Here is a 12,788-nt window from a genome sequence, read left to right on the forward strand (position 1 = left end):
GATGTGTCTCTGTTGACACACAATAGCACCCCGCTGGCTTCTTTCCTCTCGCTGCAGATCTTATATATTATTGATGGTGGAGACCTGGTTATGGTCTAGTGGGCTGGCTGGAAAGAGAGTGTCACAGTCTTTATCTGTAAGATGTCGGTATTTAAGACATTGGGTCTCATTCCCGAAAAATTTTCAAAGATATATTCTGGAAGACTTATCTTGGAACCACTGAGACATAATCTATGACAAGTACACTCTGAGTCCTGAACGTGCTGGAGATATGTCTTAAGTGGCTGAAATGGTCGCAGAAATTATATGATCTGATATCTGCTTGGAGAATGGCATTCTGCCGTAAACTCCAATGCGCGTTCCCGTTCAGCTCATTTGCATACAAACCACGCCCCCGACAGTCCTTATAAAGCAACTGTTGACGCAGCTGTGTGAAATGGAATGGCGGAAGTGCTTTGAGAGCCGCGTGATTACGAAACCTAGCGTCAGTCAGTGCCAATCAGAGAGCGTCTCCGAGAAATGCGGCTAGGTTTCATAATCACGCTTGCGCCCATCAAAACTAGATTAGATTAATGTATTGGCATCATATACAGCTCGCGGTACACACCTGCCGCAGCGCGCGCGCACACACACACGCGCGCGCAGTACTGTATATGAATGAATGAATGACATATAATATATATATAGCCTACGGGCCGGCGGGCGTAATGAATGAAGCAGTATGGCTTATTATTCCATAAGCCTATAGGCTACTGTTCATTCGTAGGCGCACACAAGACTTGTTATGGAATATTAATGCAGTCTATTTCCACCGATTAGCTTTAGTTCTTATTTATTTATCCACTGTCATTTCAGTGTTGGTGTATAGGCTATATAGTGTATTTCAATATAAGTTTAATTGATATATTCGAAGGAATGCAGGTTTATAGCTATATCAACCCCCTCCAATGTACAGTAAATGACCAAGTATGGTTTTGTCAATATTCCAATGTACAGTTTTGCTTGTACAGTGTAAGTCTACCACCCCTCCAACCTCCTCCAACAGTTTCTACGTCAAATGTACTCTCTTTTCTGGACTCTTTTTGTATCACAAACAGTACTGTATTTGCAAATCTGGTATGTCATAAATGTATAGATGTAGCAGTACTGTCTATCTGTGTCGTGTGTGTCATATATGTTATGATGAATTGAAAATGGGGGACCCTGATGTAAACAAGACGACATTTTTTCTCTGGTCTGCATCCCCTTATGTAATTGAGCTGTACTGTACTGTACCCATTCTGCAATCTGTTAATAAAGTTTTCAATCAATACCAATCAATGGGATACATTGCATGTTGACCTGCATTCTTTCAAATGTATATAATTAATCATTAAAACAGATGTGTAACAAATAAGAAGGCATTCAATTATTATTATTTTCAATCATTTCACAATAATTGCATAATTGTGTTTGAATATCTGAGTAATTAAAGTAATTATACATTTGTCCAAAATAGCTGGTTCAGATATGGTTAATCCAGCTGCCCTGTGATCAGATGAATCCATATTATTTATTTTTCCGACATCAAATGCGTAATTTCTTATCGTACAAATATTGTCATATTTATTTTAATTATGATCAAGTAATTAATTCCAAGGAGGCCTGTAGCGTTGACGTGAAGGAATCACTATGAGAACACAGTCTGTCAAGTTGTAATAAAGTTTTTAATTAGTCAATCAATCATGAGATTTGATCGTGGGCTGAGAGCATATTTAAGAGTGCTCCTCAGCACTCTTGGATCTGCTCTCAAATAAGATCTCAGGAAAATTTGAGGACTCCCACTCCCAGCCCTAATATGTCTTAAATAGGCCGAAATCTGGCTAAGACGAAATATTTTGTCGTAACTACGTTCAAGAATGAGACCCATTATCTGTCGTTAAGAAGATGTCAGGCCATGTCCAGACGAAAACCGATTTCGGTCGTATCAGGCAAAGTATTTGATCGTATGCACCTTTCATCCACACGGAGCTGCATTCTGGTAGCCTGAAGACGCTATTTTCTGAATAGCTCCCAGAGTGCGCGATTCTGAAGACGCCCCCCTTGCGTCACCGTCTTTACAAGCGATACAAGTCTTTTTCTGAAGATGACCCCCCCCCCCACACACACACACACACACACACAAAAAAGAACCCCAGGACCGACCCCCAGGTTGAGAACCACTTAACTGCCTATAGTGTGGTAGTGAAATGGTTAACCGTCTGTAGTGTGGTAGTGAAAGGGTTAACCGTCTGTAGTGTGGTAGTGAAAGGTTAACCGTCTGTAGTGTGGTAGTGAAAGGTTAACCGTCTGTAGTGTGGTAGTGAAAGGTTAACCGTCTGTAGTGTGGTAGTGAAAGGTTAACCGTCTGTAGTGTGGTAGTGAAAGGTTAACCGTCTGTAGTGTGGTAGTGAAAGGGTTAACCGTCTGTAGTGTGGTAGTGAAAGGTTAACCGTCTGTAGTGTGGTAGTGAAAGGTTAACCTTCTGTAGTGTGGTAGTGAAAGGTTAACCGTCTGTAGTGTGGTAGTGAAAGGGTTAACCGTCTGTAGTGTGGTAGTGAAAGGGTTAACCGTCTGTAGTGTGGTAGTGAAAGGGTTAACCGTCTGTAGTGTGGTAGTGAAAGGTTAACCGTCTGTAGTGTGGTAGTGAAAGGGTTAACCGTCTGTAGTGTGGTAGTGAAAGGTTAACCGTCTGTAGTGTGGTAGTGAAAGGTTAACCTTCTGTAGTGTGGTAGTGAAAGGTTAACCGTCTGTAGTGTGGTAGTGAAAGGGTTAACCGTCTGTAGTGTGGTAGTGAAAGGGTTAACCGTCTGTAGTGTGGTAGTGAAAGGGTTAACCGTCTGTAGTGTGGTAGTGAAAGGGTTAACCGTCTTCTACCCTTTCACTACCACACTACAGACGGTTAACCCGTTCACTACCGCACTACAGACGGTTAACCCTTTCACTACCACACTACAGACGGTTAACCCTTTCACTACCACACTACAGACGGTTAACCCTTTCACTACCACACTACAGACGGTTAACCGTGCAAAGATTTGTATCCTTTCCGTCACATTGATAAATATTATTTTGGGCGTAGTTCAAGTTCAAGTTCAAGTGTTGTTTTATTTGTCACGTATAAAGTACATGTACATTACAGTGAAATGCTTGGTTCTGTATGTGTGTACAGTATGTATAGAATGTGCTTTAAAGCCACTGTGTGTTTGATGCAGGAGGTGTCAGAGGTGATGGAGCAACAGAGCCATCTGATGACGTGCGTCCTGGACGACACCAGGCTGAACAGGCTGCGCCTGGAGGGGGGAACTGTCCTGGCCCGCATCAGGAAGGAGGAGGCCTGTGAGAACCACAACTACAGGTAATGCAGGACAGGACCCCTGCACAGCCATTTTGGGGCAGGTACTCAAGCAGCAAAAGGGCACTCCTTCAGCCGAGTATTTTTAAAGGAGCTGTAAGTGATATTTTCATTGTTAAAATAAGTGGCCTACATGTAAAAAAAATAATAGCTCTACACTCTACACAGCCATCACTGATATAGAGTGCTTGGTCAGTAACATGGGTCTCCCAGTCCCTCCGTTCTGCAGTAAACAGAAAATACATGTTCTGGTATCCTGTTCCCACGTCATCCAATCAGGAGAGAGAACTCCACGCTGCAAAAATGGTTAGACAAAAAAATTGTTTTAAGTAAATATGAGCTTGAAACAAGTCAAATAATCTGCCAGCTAATTATTTTATTTATAAAAAAAAGTTTGGCAAGATTTCTTGAAATAAGTAAGAAATATCTAGGGTTCTCTCTCCTGATTTCATAAAGTTGGAACGGGATACTATGCGTATTTTGTGTTTATTGTAGAGCGGAGGGACTGGGAGACCCATGTTACTGACCAAACACTCTATATCAGTGATGACTGTCAGGGTGTAGAGCTATTTAACACTTATATTAACAAAATAAATACCACTTACTTTAACTGGGAGGGTGTGAATTATTATTATTATTATTTATTTTTATATATAGGGTACCTTTGATGGATATCCTAGCCCGTTTAAATAGAAACAATGGTAAAATAAAATCTATTTGTAGAAAATACACCAATAAACACTTTCTAATCATTTAAAACAAAGTTTGTACTAGGGAAGAAACAGCTGGGATTGGAGGATCAAGAACATCTTTTACTCTTACTCATAGTATACTGTATATTCAGATTCAAATTCTTTATTGCCAATATTTATTATGACATATAATAAAAAAAACGTTAGGGCATACAGACCCTCATCTGCATTTACACTATTTACATTCTCATATTTCTATATTCAGATCAAATTTGATTGCCTATATTTATGTCTTTCTACTATTACCCTGCCCATAACTGTACCTCCCATCCCCCATTCCCCCTCCCCCATTCTGCTATGATGGCCCGAATTTCTCCAAGGGGATCAGTAAAAGAATATCTTATCTTATCTTAAAAGAGGGTGGCGCTTGAAATAGGTCAACAGGGCACTGTATGGCAGAGGAAACAAGCTCAGCTCTCAGCAGCAGCAGGTGATGAGATTCTGACAGCCTAAGGGGGTTATTCAATAGTAGTTTATAGGGCAGCTCATTTGGCGTGAGGCGTGAGGCGACGCCTCTGTGAAACACACCCGAAGGCATCTGAAAACCTTACTGCTGCTGTCTGGTGACACATCTGCTCATCATCTAACGCTCATACCCGCTTCTCTTTTTCTTCTGTCATCACGCATCCAGGGATGCTGTGGACATGGTGAACGCACTGTACAACCAGGTGGACGAGGAGGTCCATAAGCTGGTCATCCTGTCCAACAAGTCCCACAAACAGCTTGAGGGCCTCCTGGAGGTTCGCAAGTTTGAGGAGCAAACGCAACAGGTGGGCTCAAATGTTCTAGTTTGCCTTTCTTTTTGTTATAATATAATAATATATATATTATATAAAGGAGATCAGGCAGTCCACACCCCTTAGGGTTTGTTCTTCATTGAGATAGTTGGAAGGCTGAGAGGGACACAGTAAGGGAGACACGGGAGAGGTTCTTTATTCAGACAGTACGAAGGCTGAGAGGGACACAGAGTAGGGGAGACACAGGAGAGAAGGTTCTTTATTCAGACAGTACGAAGGCTGAGAGGGACACAGAGTAGGGGAGACACAGGAGAGAAGGTTCTTTATCGAGACAGTACGAAGGCTGAGAGGGACACAGAGTAGGGGAGACACAGGAGAGAAGGTTCTTTATCGAGACAGTAGGAAGGCTGAGAGGGACACAGAGTAGGGGAGACACAGGAGAGAAGGTTCTTTATCGAGACAGTAGGAAGGCTGAGAGGGACACAGAGTAGGGGAGACACAGGAGAGAAGGTTCTTTATCGAGACAGTAGGAAGGCTGAGAGGGACACAGAGTAGGGGAGACACAGGAGAGAAGGTTCTTTATTGAGACAGTAGGAAGGCTGAGAGGGACACAGAGTAGGGGAGACACAGGAGAGAAGGTTCTTTATCGAGACAGTAGGAAGGCTGAGAGGGACACAGAGTAGGGGAGACACAGGAGAGAAGGTTCTTTATTGAGACAGTAGGAAGGCTGAGTGGAAGGCAGAGTAGGGGAGACACAGGAGAGAAGGTTCTTTATTGAGACAGTAGGAAGGCTGAGAGGGAGACAGAGTAGGGGAGACACAGGAGAGCAGGTTCTTTATTCAGACAGTACGAAGGCTGAGAGGGAGACAGAGTAGGGGAGACACAGGAGAGAATTAGGTTTGCTCTATGCATCAGTTCCGAGCGCAAGTGTCTTGGTAAACTCTTTAAACTACAATTATTCATACTTGTTGTCTAATGCGATTTGACATTAACCTGTTCCACCCCAGGTGAAAATCTGCATAAAATGTATACCTAGGTAAATGGAATATTGCTCCACTTCTACAAGGGCTATTTGCATATTCTTGGTATCTAGGAACATCTATGGACCTCAATGAATGTATTCTTTTTTTTTTATTGGTCTTTTTCCCCCTCCATTTTCCTCCGATTTTCTCCCATCCCAATGTTAGTCGTATGCCAATTCCCAGTCCCTTCCTGGTCGCTGCGCACTTACCCCCCACAGTCAGATCATCTGGGAGAGTGGAGGCTACCACGTGCTTCCTCCGACACACGTCCAGCCAATCACCGCTTCTTTTCACCTGGCAGCGCGGATTCTCATTGAGAGGGCGTAGCGTGTGGGAGGACCACACTATCCCCCTCACGTCCAATCCGCGCTTAGCAGGCGCCCCGACCGAACTGTAGGAGTCGCTGTTTACAACGACCCGGACCCACCCCGCCAGCTTCTCCCACCCTCTGATACAGCCAATTGTATCAGTGCAGACGGCCAGCCAAGCTGGTGACAACCCCGGAGCTGTGAGCTGGATTCGAACAGGCAAATCCAGCTCAGCTCCGGGGCTGGTGACGAACGCAATCTCCGCTCGGCCACCTAACCGCCTCAATGAATGTATTCTCAGTGTCAGAAATATTGTGTCTATTACTAGGCTTGCTTAAATTCTGATGAAACAAAGGAAAATATGAATTATGATTTTTCTTTTCATCTTTGACAGTGAATAAAACCATGATAATAATGACCAAACTTAAAAAACTGCCACTGAGCTTATTCAGTACCCTCTTGAGATCATGTGTACAAAAGATCTAAGGAAATTAATAAAGGGAAGATGATCAAATTGAAGGTTTTGTATATACAGTACTGAATTCTCCCATCCGGACCAATGCAATTTGAAATATTATTATAGAATATAGAATATATGCTTATACATTACTGTAACTGAGGGGTACAATTCCCTGACTGTATTGATAAGTATGGTATCATTAAACCACTACCGCTTTATGTACTTTAACTACTGGCCACACAGTACATGATATAGATATGATGAACACTTTCCCACCATGAAACCAAGTCCACACAAATGTATAAGTCGAATATTTAATATATAGCAAAGGGTATATACAACGTTCACTTAATGACATTTATGATTTGAATGCACTTGTAAGGCAAATGAGTATTCGTAGGCAAATCAACATTGAATGACCAATCTCTGGTTACGCAGGAAGCAAGTATACAACCTGGTTCTTTAGGGAACTATAGCGATGGTACTTAATGATTATAGCTGGATATACTAAAGGGGGGTCCTGCTGGTTGTAAGTCAGTAGGGGGGGGGGGGTTAGGAGAGCCGCTGGCGATATCCCATCTGGCCAACGATTTCTTGGGAGAATTCAGAGTGCTGAACACGGTGCCCACAGAACCTTGGTCCACAGATGAATACAGTTGGGCCCTCTTGTAGACGGTAGCTGCCGGTCCACAACGAAGAGACGTGAGGCGACCTCACTCGGGTTAGAGCGCCGTCTCACCTGGACTCCTCTCGGGGGTAGTTCCAACACTTACCAGTGTTGGCTGTTATCCATGGCATAATCAAAGCACCCAAAGCAAGTAGATAATCCAAGCCGTGTAGGGCTCGCCGTCGCCCGGGTAAGGTAATCCAATGTGCAGGTCCACTCGTCCTTGCCCAGAACTCCTCGGATGAAAGCACCACACGTGGTCTGCCCAGCCTGGTTAAGACTCTAGATAACGCGAGGAAAACGATGGGGGTACTGCTCACTTTATAACTCTAACCGAACGATGCACCATACATAATAGACTATTATTAACTTAATAGAAATACGTCCCACTCGACGGTATAGTGCCAAACTATGACAATTCAACTATTAATCCACACGATGTCTCAATGCCATTCTGAGGCCAAATTGACCATACTGCACCACACGTGTATCGTGGGTGAGGCTTAACGTCTTGCCACTAGGTTGGAGGGTAAAGAACTAAGGGCTAAGGGACTAAAAGAAAGTTCTACTTTACTTGCGCCATATATATATGCGCTGTGAACAAATAGTACCATTCGTATTTCGCCAGACGTATTCCTACGCGGAACCGGGCTAGTAACGACATGTTCGTCGGCACGATTGAACTTGAACCAAGGGGCTTGGCTGCTGGCGCCAAGTTCTTGTCCAATGAGAGAATGAAACTATTATGGGCTGTTAGTAGACTAAAGGGATATTCAGTGTATATGTACAAGGAATATACAAGGGATATCAAACGATATACAAATACTATTAAATATATATCCATAAATAAATATATATATTCGGTTTAATCTGATCCTTCACAACAGCCGCCCCCTAATTAGTCCCACCTAATTAGCTAAGCAGAGACAGATTAACCGCACTGTCTACCACTCAAGGTCCGCTGTAAGGGTCAGTCAACTCACAAAGTCATGGGGTCATGGTCGTCATCGATAGTGTCTGGGAGTCTGGGCAGTTCTATTAGCCTCGCCACGGGTCGTGTGTAAGTTCGCCCTTGGACGAGCACCTCAGCTGCTCGGACCTTGCCATCGGCACCGGTGATCACTTTGCTTACGCGGCCAGCCGGCCACATAGCTCTGGGTAGTGACTGGTCGATAATCATGACGACTGTTCCTTCTGTCAAATTGTCTCTCTTTTACCCACTTCTGGCGGGTCTGTAGAGACGGTAGGTAGTGGAGTAGAAAGCTGTTCCAAAACTTGTCAGCTAGTACTTGACTGTACCTCCACATTCTTCGGCCGTTCGCTTCTTCAGGCCTGTACATTGTCTGGGGTAGCGCGGGGTCCAGCCGCCCCATCAAGAGTGTGTTGGGGGTGACTGGGTCGACATCTGCTATATCACTGGAGACGTAGCCGAGGGGCTTGGAGTTCAATACTCCCTCGATCTCCGTGAGGACTGTCATTAGGACTTCTTCCGCTACAGTCTGGGCCCCAAGCACGGCGTACAGGGCTGTCTTTATAGAACGTACTTCTCGTTCCCAGGTTCCACCGAAGTGGGGTGCGTTCGGGGGATTAAACTGGAAGTCAATCTGGGATGGAGCGAGGTGGGTCTTAAGTTCTGGGCCCATAGCTTGGAAGCTCTCTCTCAGCTCTCTTTCTCCGCCTTTGAAGTTTGTCCCGTGATCAGACAACAATGTAGACGGTTTTCCTTTCCGCGATGTGAATCTTCGGAAGGCCATAAGGAATGAGTCTGTGCTCATGGTTGGAAGGAGTTCGATATGTATCGCTCTGGTGGTCATGCATTTGAATACAATACCCCACCGCTTCTCGGTTCCTCTTCCTTTCTTTATATACAACGGGCCAAAACAGTCCATGCCTGTGGAGTGGAATGGCTTGTCGCCGAGTCGGAGGCGACAGGGAGGTAGGTCTGCCATCCGGGGTATGCTGGGCTGCGCGCGCCACTTTCGGCAGTCTAGACAGGTTCGCTGGAAGCGTCGCACCGCTTCTCTTCCTTGAAGTATCCAATAGCGACGTCTGATCTCCGCGAAGACTCTCTCTGCTCCTGCGTGGTGCACATCCTCGTCGTATTTCTTTATGATCAGCTCTGTGACCTTGTGTCGGCTGTTCAAGACTATCGGGTACTTAACGTCATCCGGTAGGTCGGGGGCTCTCCGCAGACGACCACCCACTCTGATGAGATTATGGGCGTCGCTCTCGGGTGCCAGGTGGAGCAATCTGCTGTCTGATGGGACGGGCTTTCCTCCCTGTAGACAGTCTAGCTCGTCGGGGAACGAGTCTCTCTGGGCTCGTTGTAGTAGAAGAAGTTCTGCTTCTTCGTAGTCAGCTGCTGAAATGTCGGCAGTGGGCTGAATCTCTGGGTGGTGCCGCAGAAATGTCTTTAGTTGCGCACTCTGTAGGGTGAGGCAATCATCTATGTTGGGGTCTGTGGAGGCGACTGTGCTCAGTCCACAGAACATAGGTTTCTTGTTCTCAGCCTCCTCTTTACTCGCTTCCCGTGGGGTGGGCGTAGGCCACTCTTCTTCCGGGAGCTTGAGGAACTCTGGTCCGTCACTGTAGATGTTGTGACGGGTGAGGTCATCTAGGGACATTCCCCGGGTGATGACGTCAGCTGGGTTGTGTTTGGTGTCCACATACCGCCAGCTCGCTGCTTCTGTTAACTCTTGAATCTCGGTGACTCTGACTCCCACGAAGACCTTGTATCTGCATGAATCAGACTTGATCCATGTGAGTACTGTCGTGGAATCTGACCACAAGATTGTTCTGTGCACCGGAATGGTGAGTTCACGTTGGATTAACGTGGCTAGATGCGCTCCTGCTAGGGCTGCGCAGAGCTCTAGACGCGGGATAGATTGTTGCTTTCGTGGGGCTATTCTTGAGCGAGCCAGGATGAAAGCAGTGTGTATCTCTCCTCCCTTCTCTTGGGCACGCAAGTAGGCCACTGATCCATAGGCTACTTCGGAGGCGTCGCTGAAGACGTGTAGATCCATCTTGCATGTCTCTGGCCTCACTGTGGGTGGGAAGTAGCTGCGGCGTATATTGACGCCTGGGAGTGAGCGGAGCTCCGTCTCCCACTCTCTCCATGTGGAGGCAAGGGGTGCGGGTATTGGGTCGTCCCAGCCCTGGTCCTTGTCCCATAGTGCTCGTACAATCATCTTTGCCCTGGTGGTGTAAGGTAGAATACATCCCAACAGGTCATATTGTCTGGCGAGTGTTCTGTACACACTCCGTCTGGTGGTCGGTATCGCCGTCGACCTTCCCTGCTCCGTGGTCAGGGGTTTGTGTCTATAGTGGAGCGAGTCTGTTTTGAAGCGCCAGACTAGTCCTAGTGTCATTTCTTGGGCTTCTCCTGGGATTGTCGCCATCCAGGTCTCGCTGCTGGCAGCCTCGTCCGCGGGGGAGAGGCTGCGCAATACGTGCGGGTCGCTGCTGGCCCACTGCCTGAGATCAAAGCCGCCTTTGATCAGAGAGGCGCGTAGCTTGAGTAGGAGAGCCTCGGCTTCTTCTTGAGTCGAAACGCTTTGTAAACAGTTGTCCACGTAGAAACTGTTCTTCACACTGTGTCGGACCTCTTCAATGTCAATCTTTGTCACGTGTCCCGCTGTGATTAGCTTCTCAATCTCAGCGCGGTACACACTCTCTTGAGCGGGGTCTTTGGCTAGGCGCCGCTCTGTGTTCAATAGATACCGCTCCGTAGCTTCTTTCGTGGCGTGAAAGGTGGGCATTCCCTCTCGCCTCAGGAGTGGAGTTGCGTATCTCATCACTCCGCCGACTGTGACTCTCTTTGTCCCTTGCTCGAGGAGGTTTATGGCGTAAATGTCTTCTTTAGAACGAATGTCTTTCTTTTCGTTCTTAAAGGGCATTGTCTCTAGTGTCCATAGCCTCTCGACATGCTGCAGGAGAGTGGTGTCTTCTTCTGTCACTCTGGAGTGGAGGCAGCTAGTGGCTGCTGTTCGGTTGAGAGATTTAGCGAGGGGGCCTTGTAGTGTCCATCCTAGGCGGGTCTCGACTGCTGCAGGACAGCCTCTGGGTCCTGTATGGACCCGGTCTATCGGGACTATGAGGTCTGCATGGTCGGAGCCTATCAGCAGGGTCGGGGTGGCGCCGTCTATGAGCGGGATAGGTAGTTGACGCAGGTGCACATATTTATCCATCAGCTTGGCGATGGGGTAGGTGTACTGTGATAGTCCTATTTCTTGGCTGGTGAAAGCATTTGTAATCCTATACCGTCGCTCTGGCTGCCCGCTTGCTGCGATAGTGAAGGAGACATTCTCGCCTTTTATCGTCTTTAAATCTCTTCTTATTGTCCGAATCGTCATTTGGTTCTCGCTCCCCCGCAGTCCCAGCTGGGCCGCAGCGGACGCGAGCAGAAGGGTCTTCTCTGACCCGTCATCAAGGACGGCGTAAGTGTCCATGACTTTATCTTGGTAGCTCAATGTTACACGGACTACCTTTAAGAGCACTTGGGTGCCGCTGCTGCTGGCGGGGTCAATGTACATGACACTTGCCTTGGTGCTGCTCGATGGTGCAGGTGCAGGCTTTCTTCTGTTACTGTCGTGTAGGACATCTAGGTGGGTTCCGTCACACCGACTGCACCTCTTCTTTAGGCGGCACTCGGCTGCCATGTGACTGCGCGCACATCGGTAACAGCGCCTGTTGGACTTTATCCATTGACTCACTTCTTCTGCATTCATCTTCTTGAACAGGTCACATTGTGACAGCCAGTGTTCCTTCTCGCAGTACGGGCACACCATCTTCCACTTCTCTTTTCTCGAGGGGGTACTGTGGTTCTTACTGCTCGGTACTGATTCTGATTGGTGCATGACAGTCACCGATCTTTTTCCACCGTTTATTCTCCTGGGTCCCTCTCTGGAGCTTGGTGTGCTCCGCACGAACGTATCCAGTCGTAAGCTGCTGACTTCTCTCGCCAGGAAGTCGGCTAGATCGAGGAGGGATGGTTCGGGACCGTTAGGATCACGGTGGTCTCTCTGCCGCCTAAAGCGCTCTTGTCTGGCGGGTGGCAGCTTCTCTAAAATCCTCTCGACGTTAGAGTTGGCGTATAGCTCGTGCATACCCTTTTCTCGTTGCGCTCCCAGCATCCCTACCAGGGACTGCACTTTTATAGACAGGTCGTCTAATGAGCGATTGTCTGTTGCTGGGGGTAGGCGGTCAATATGCCTTATCTCTTGGATTACGTAATCACATATACGTCCATATCTCTGGTCCAGCGCTGCTAGAGCCGCGGTGTATGGGGTCGTAGAGGTGGCATAGGCTAGCGCTATATTGTGCGCTCGGGGTACTTTCAGGTGCTTCAGTAATATTGCATACTTGTGACGTTCATCAACGACATCCACCATCATTGTCTCTAAGCACATTCGGAGCTCCGTGTACTGTGCCCGATTCTCATGGGTGAAGTCTGGGATGGTCGGTGTGGCA

The 12,788-nt window shown here is 46.9% G+C and overlaps 1 protein-coding gene across 2 annotated transcripts in view; it reads left to right on the top strand.

Moving 5' to 3' along the window:
- Positions 1–12,788, top strand: part of plekhg4b (pleckstrin homology domain containing, family G (with RhoGef domain) member 4B) — a 73,306-nt gene that overhangs the window by 28,555 nt on the left and 31,963 nt on the right. For both annotated transcript variants that reach the window (XM_084336226.1, XM_084336227.1), the window contains exons 10-11: positions 3,234–3,376; positions 4,757–4,895. In XM_084336226.1, coding sequence (XP_084192352.1) covers positions 3,234–3,376; positions 4,757–4,895 — 282 coding nt within the window. The remainder of the gene's footprint in view (positions 1–3,233; positions 3,377–4,756; positions 4,896–12,788) is intronic.

This window comes from Notolepis coatsorum (genome assembly GCF_963971535.1).
Source record: "Notolepis coatsorum genome assembly, chromosome: 19".
In the NCBI taxonomy this organism is placed as follows: domain Eukaryota; kingdom Metazoa; phylum Chordata; class Actinopteri; order Aulopiformes; family Paralepididae; genus Notolepis; species Notolepis coatsorum.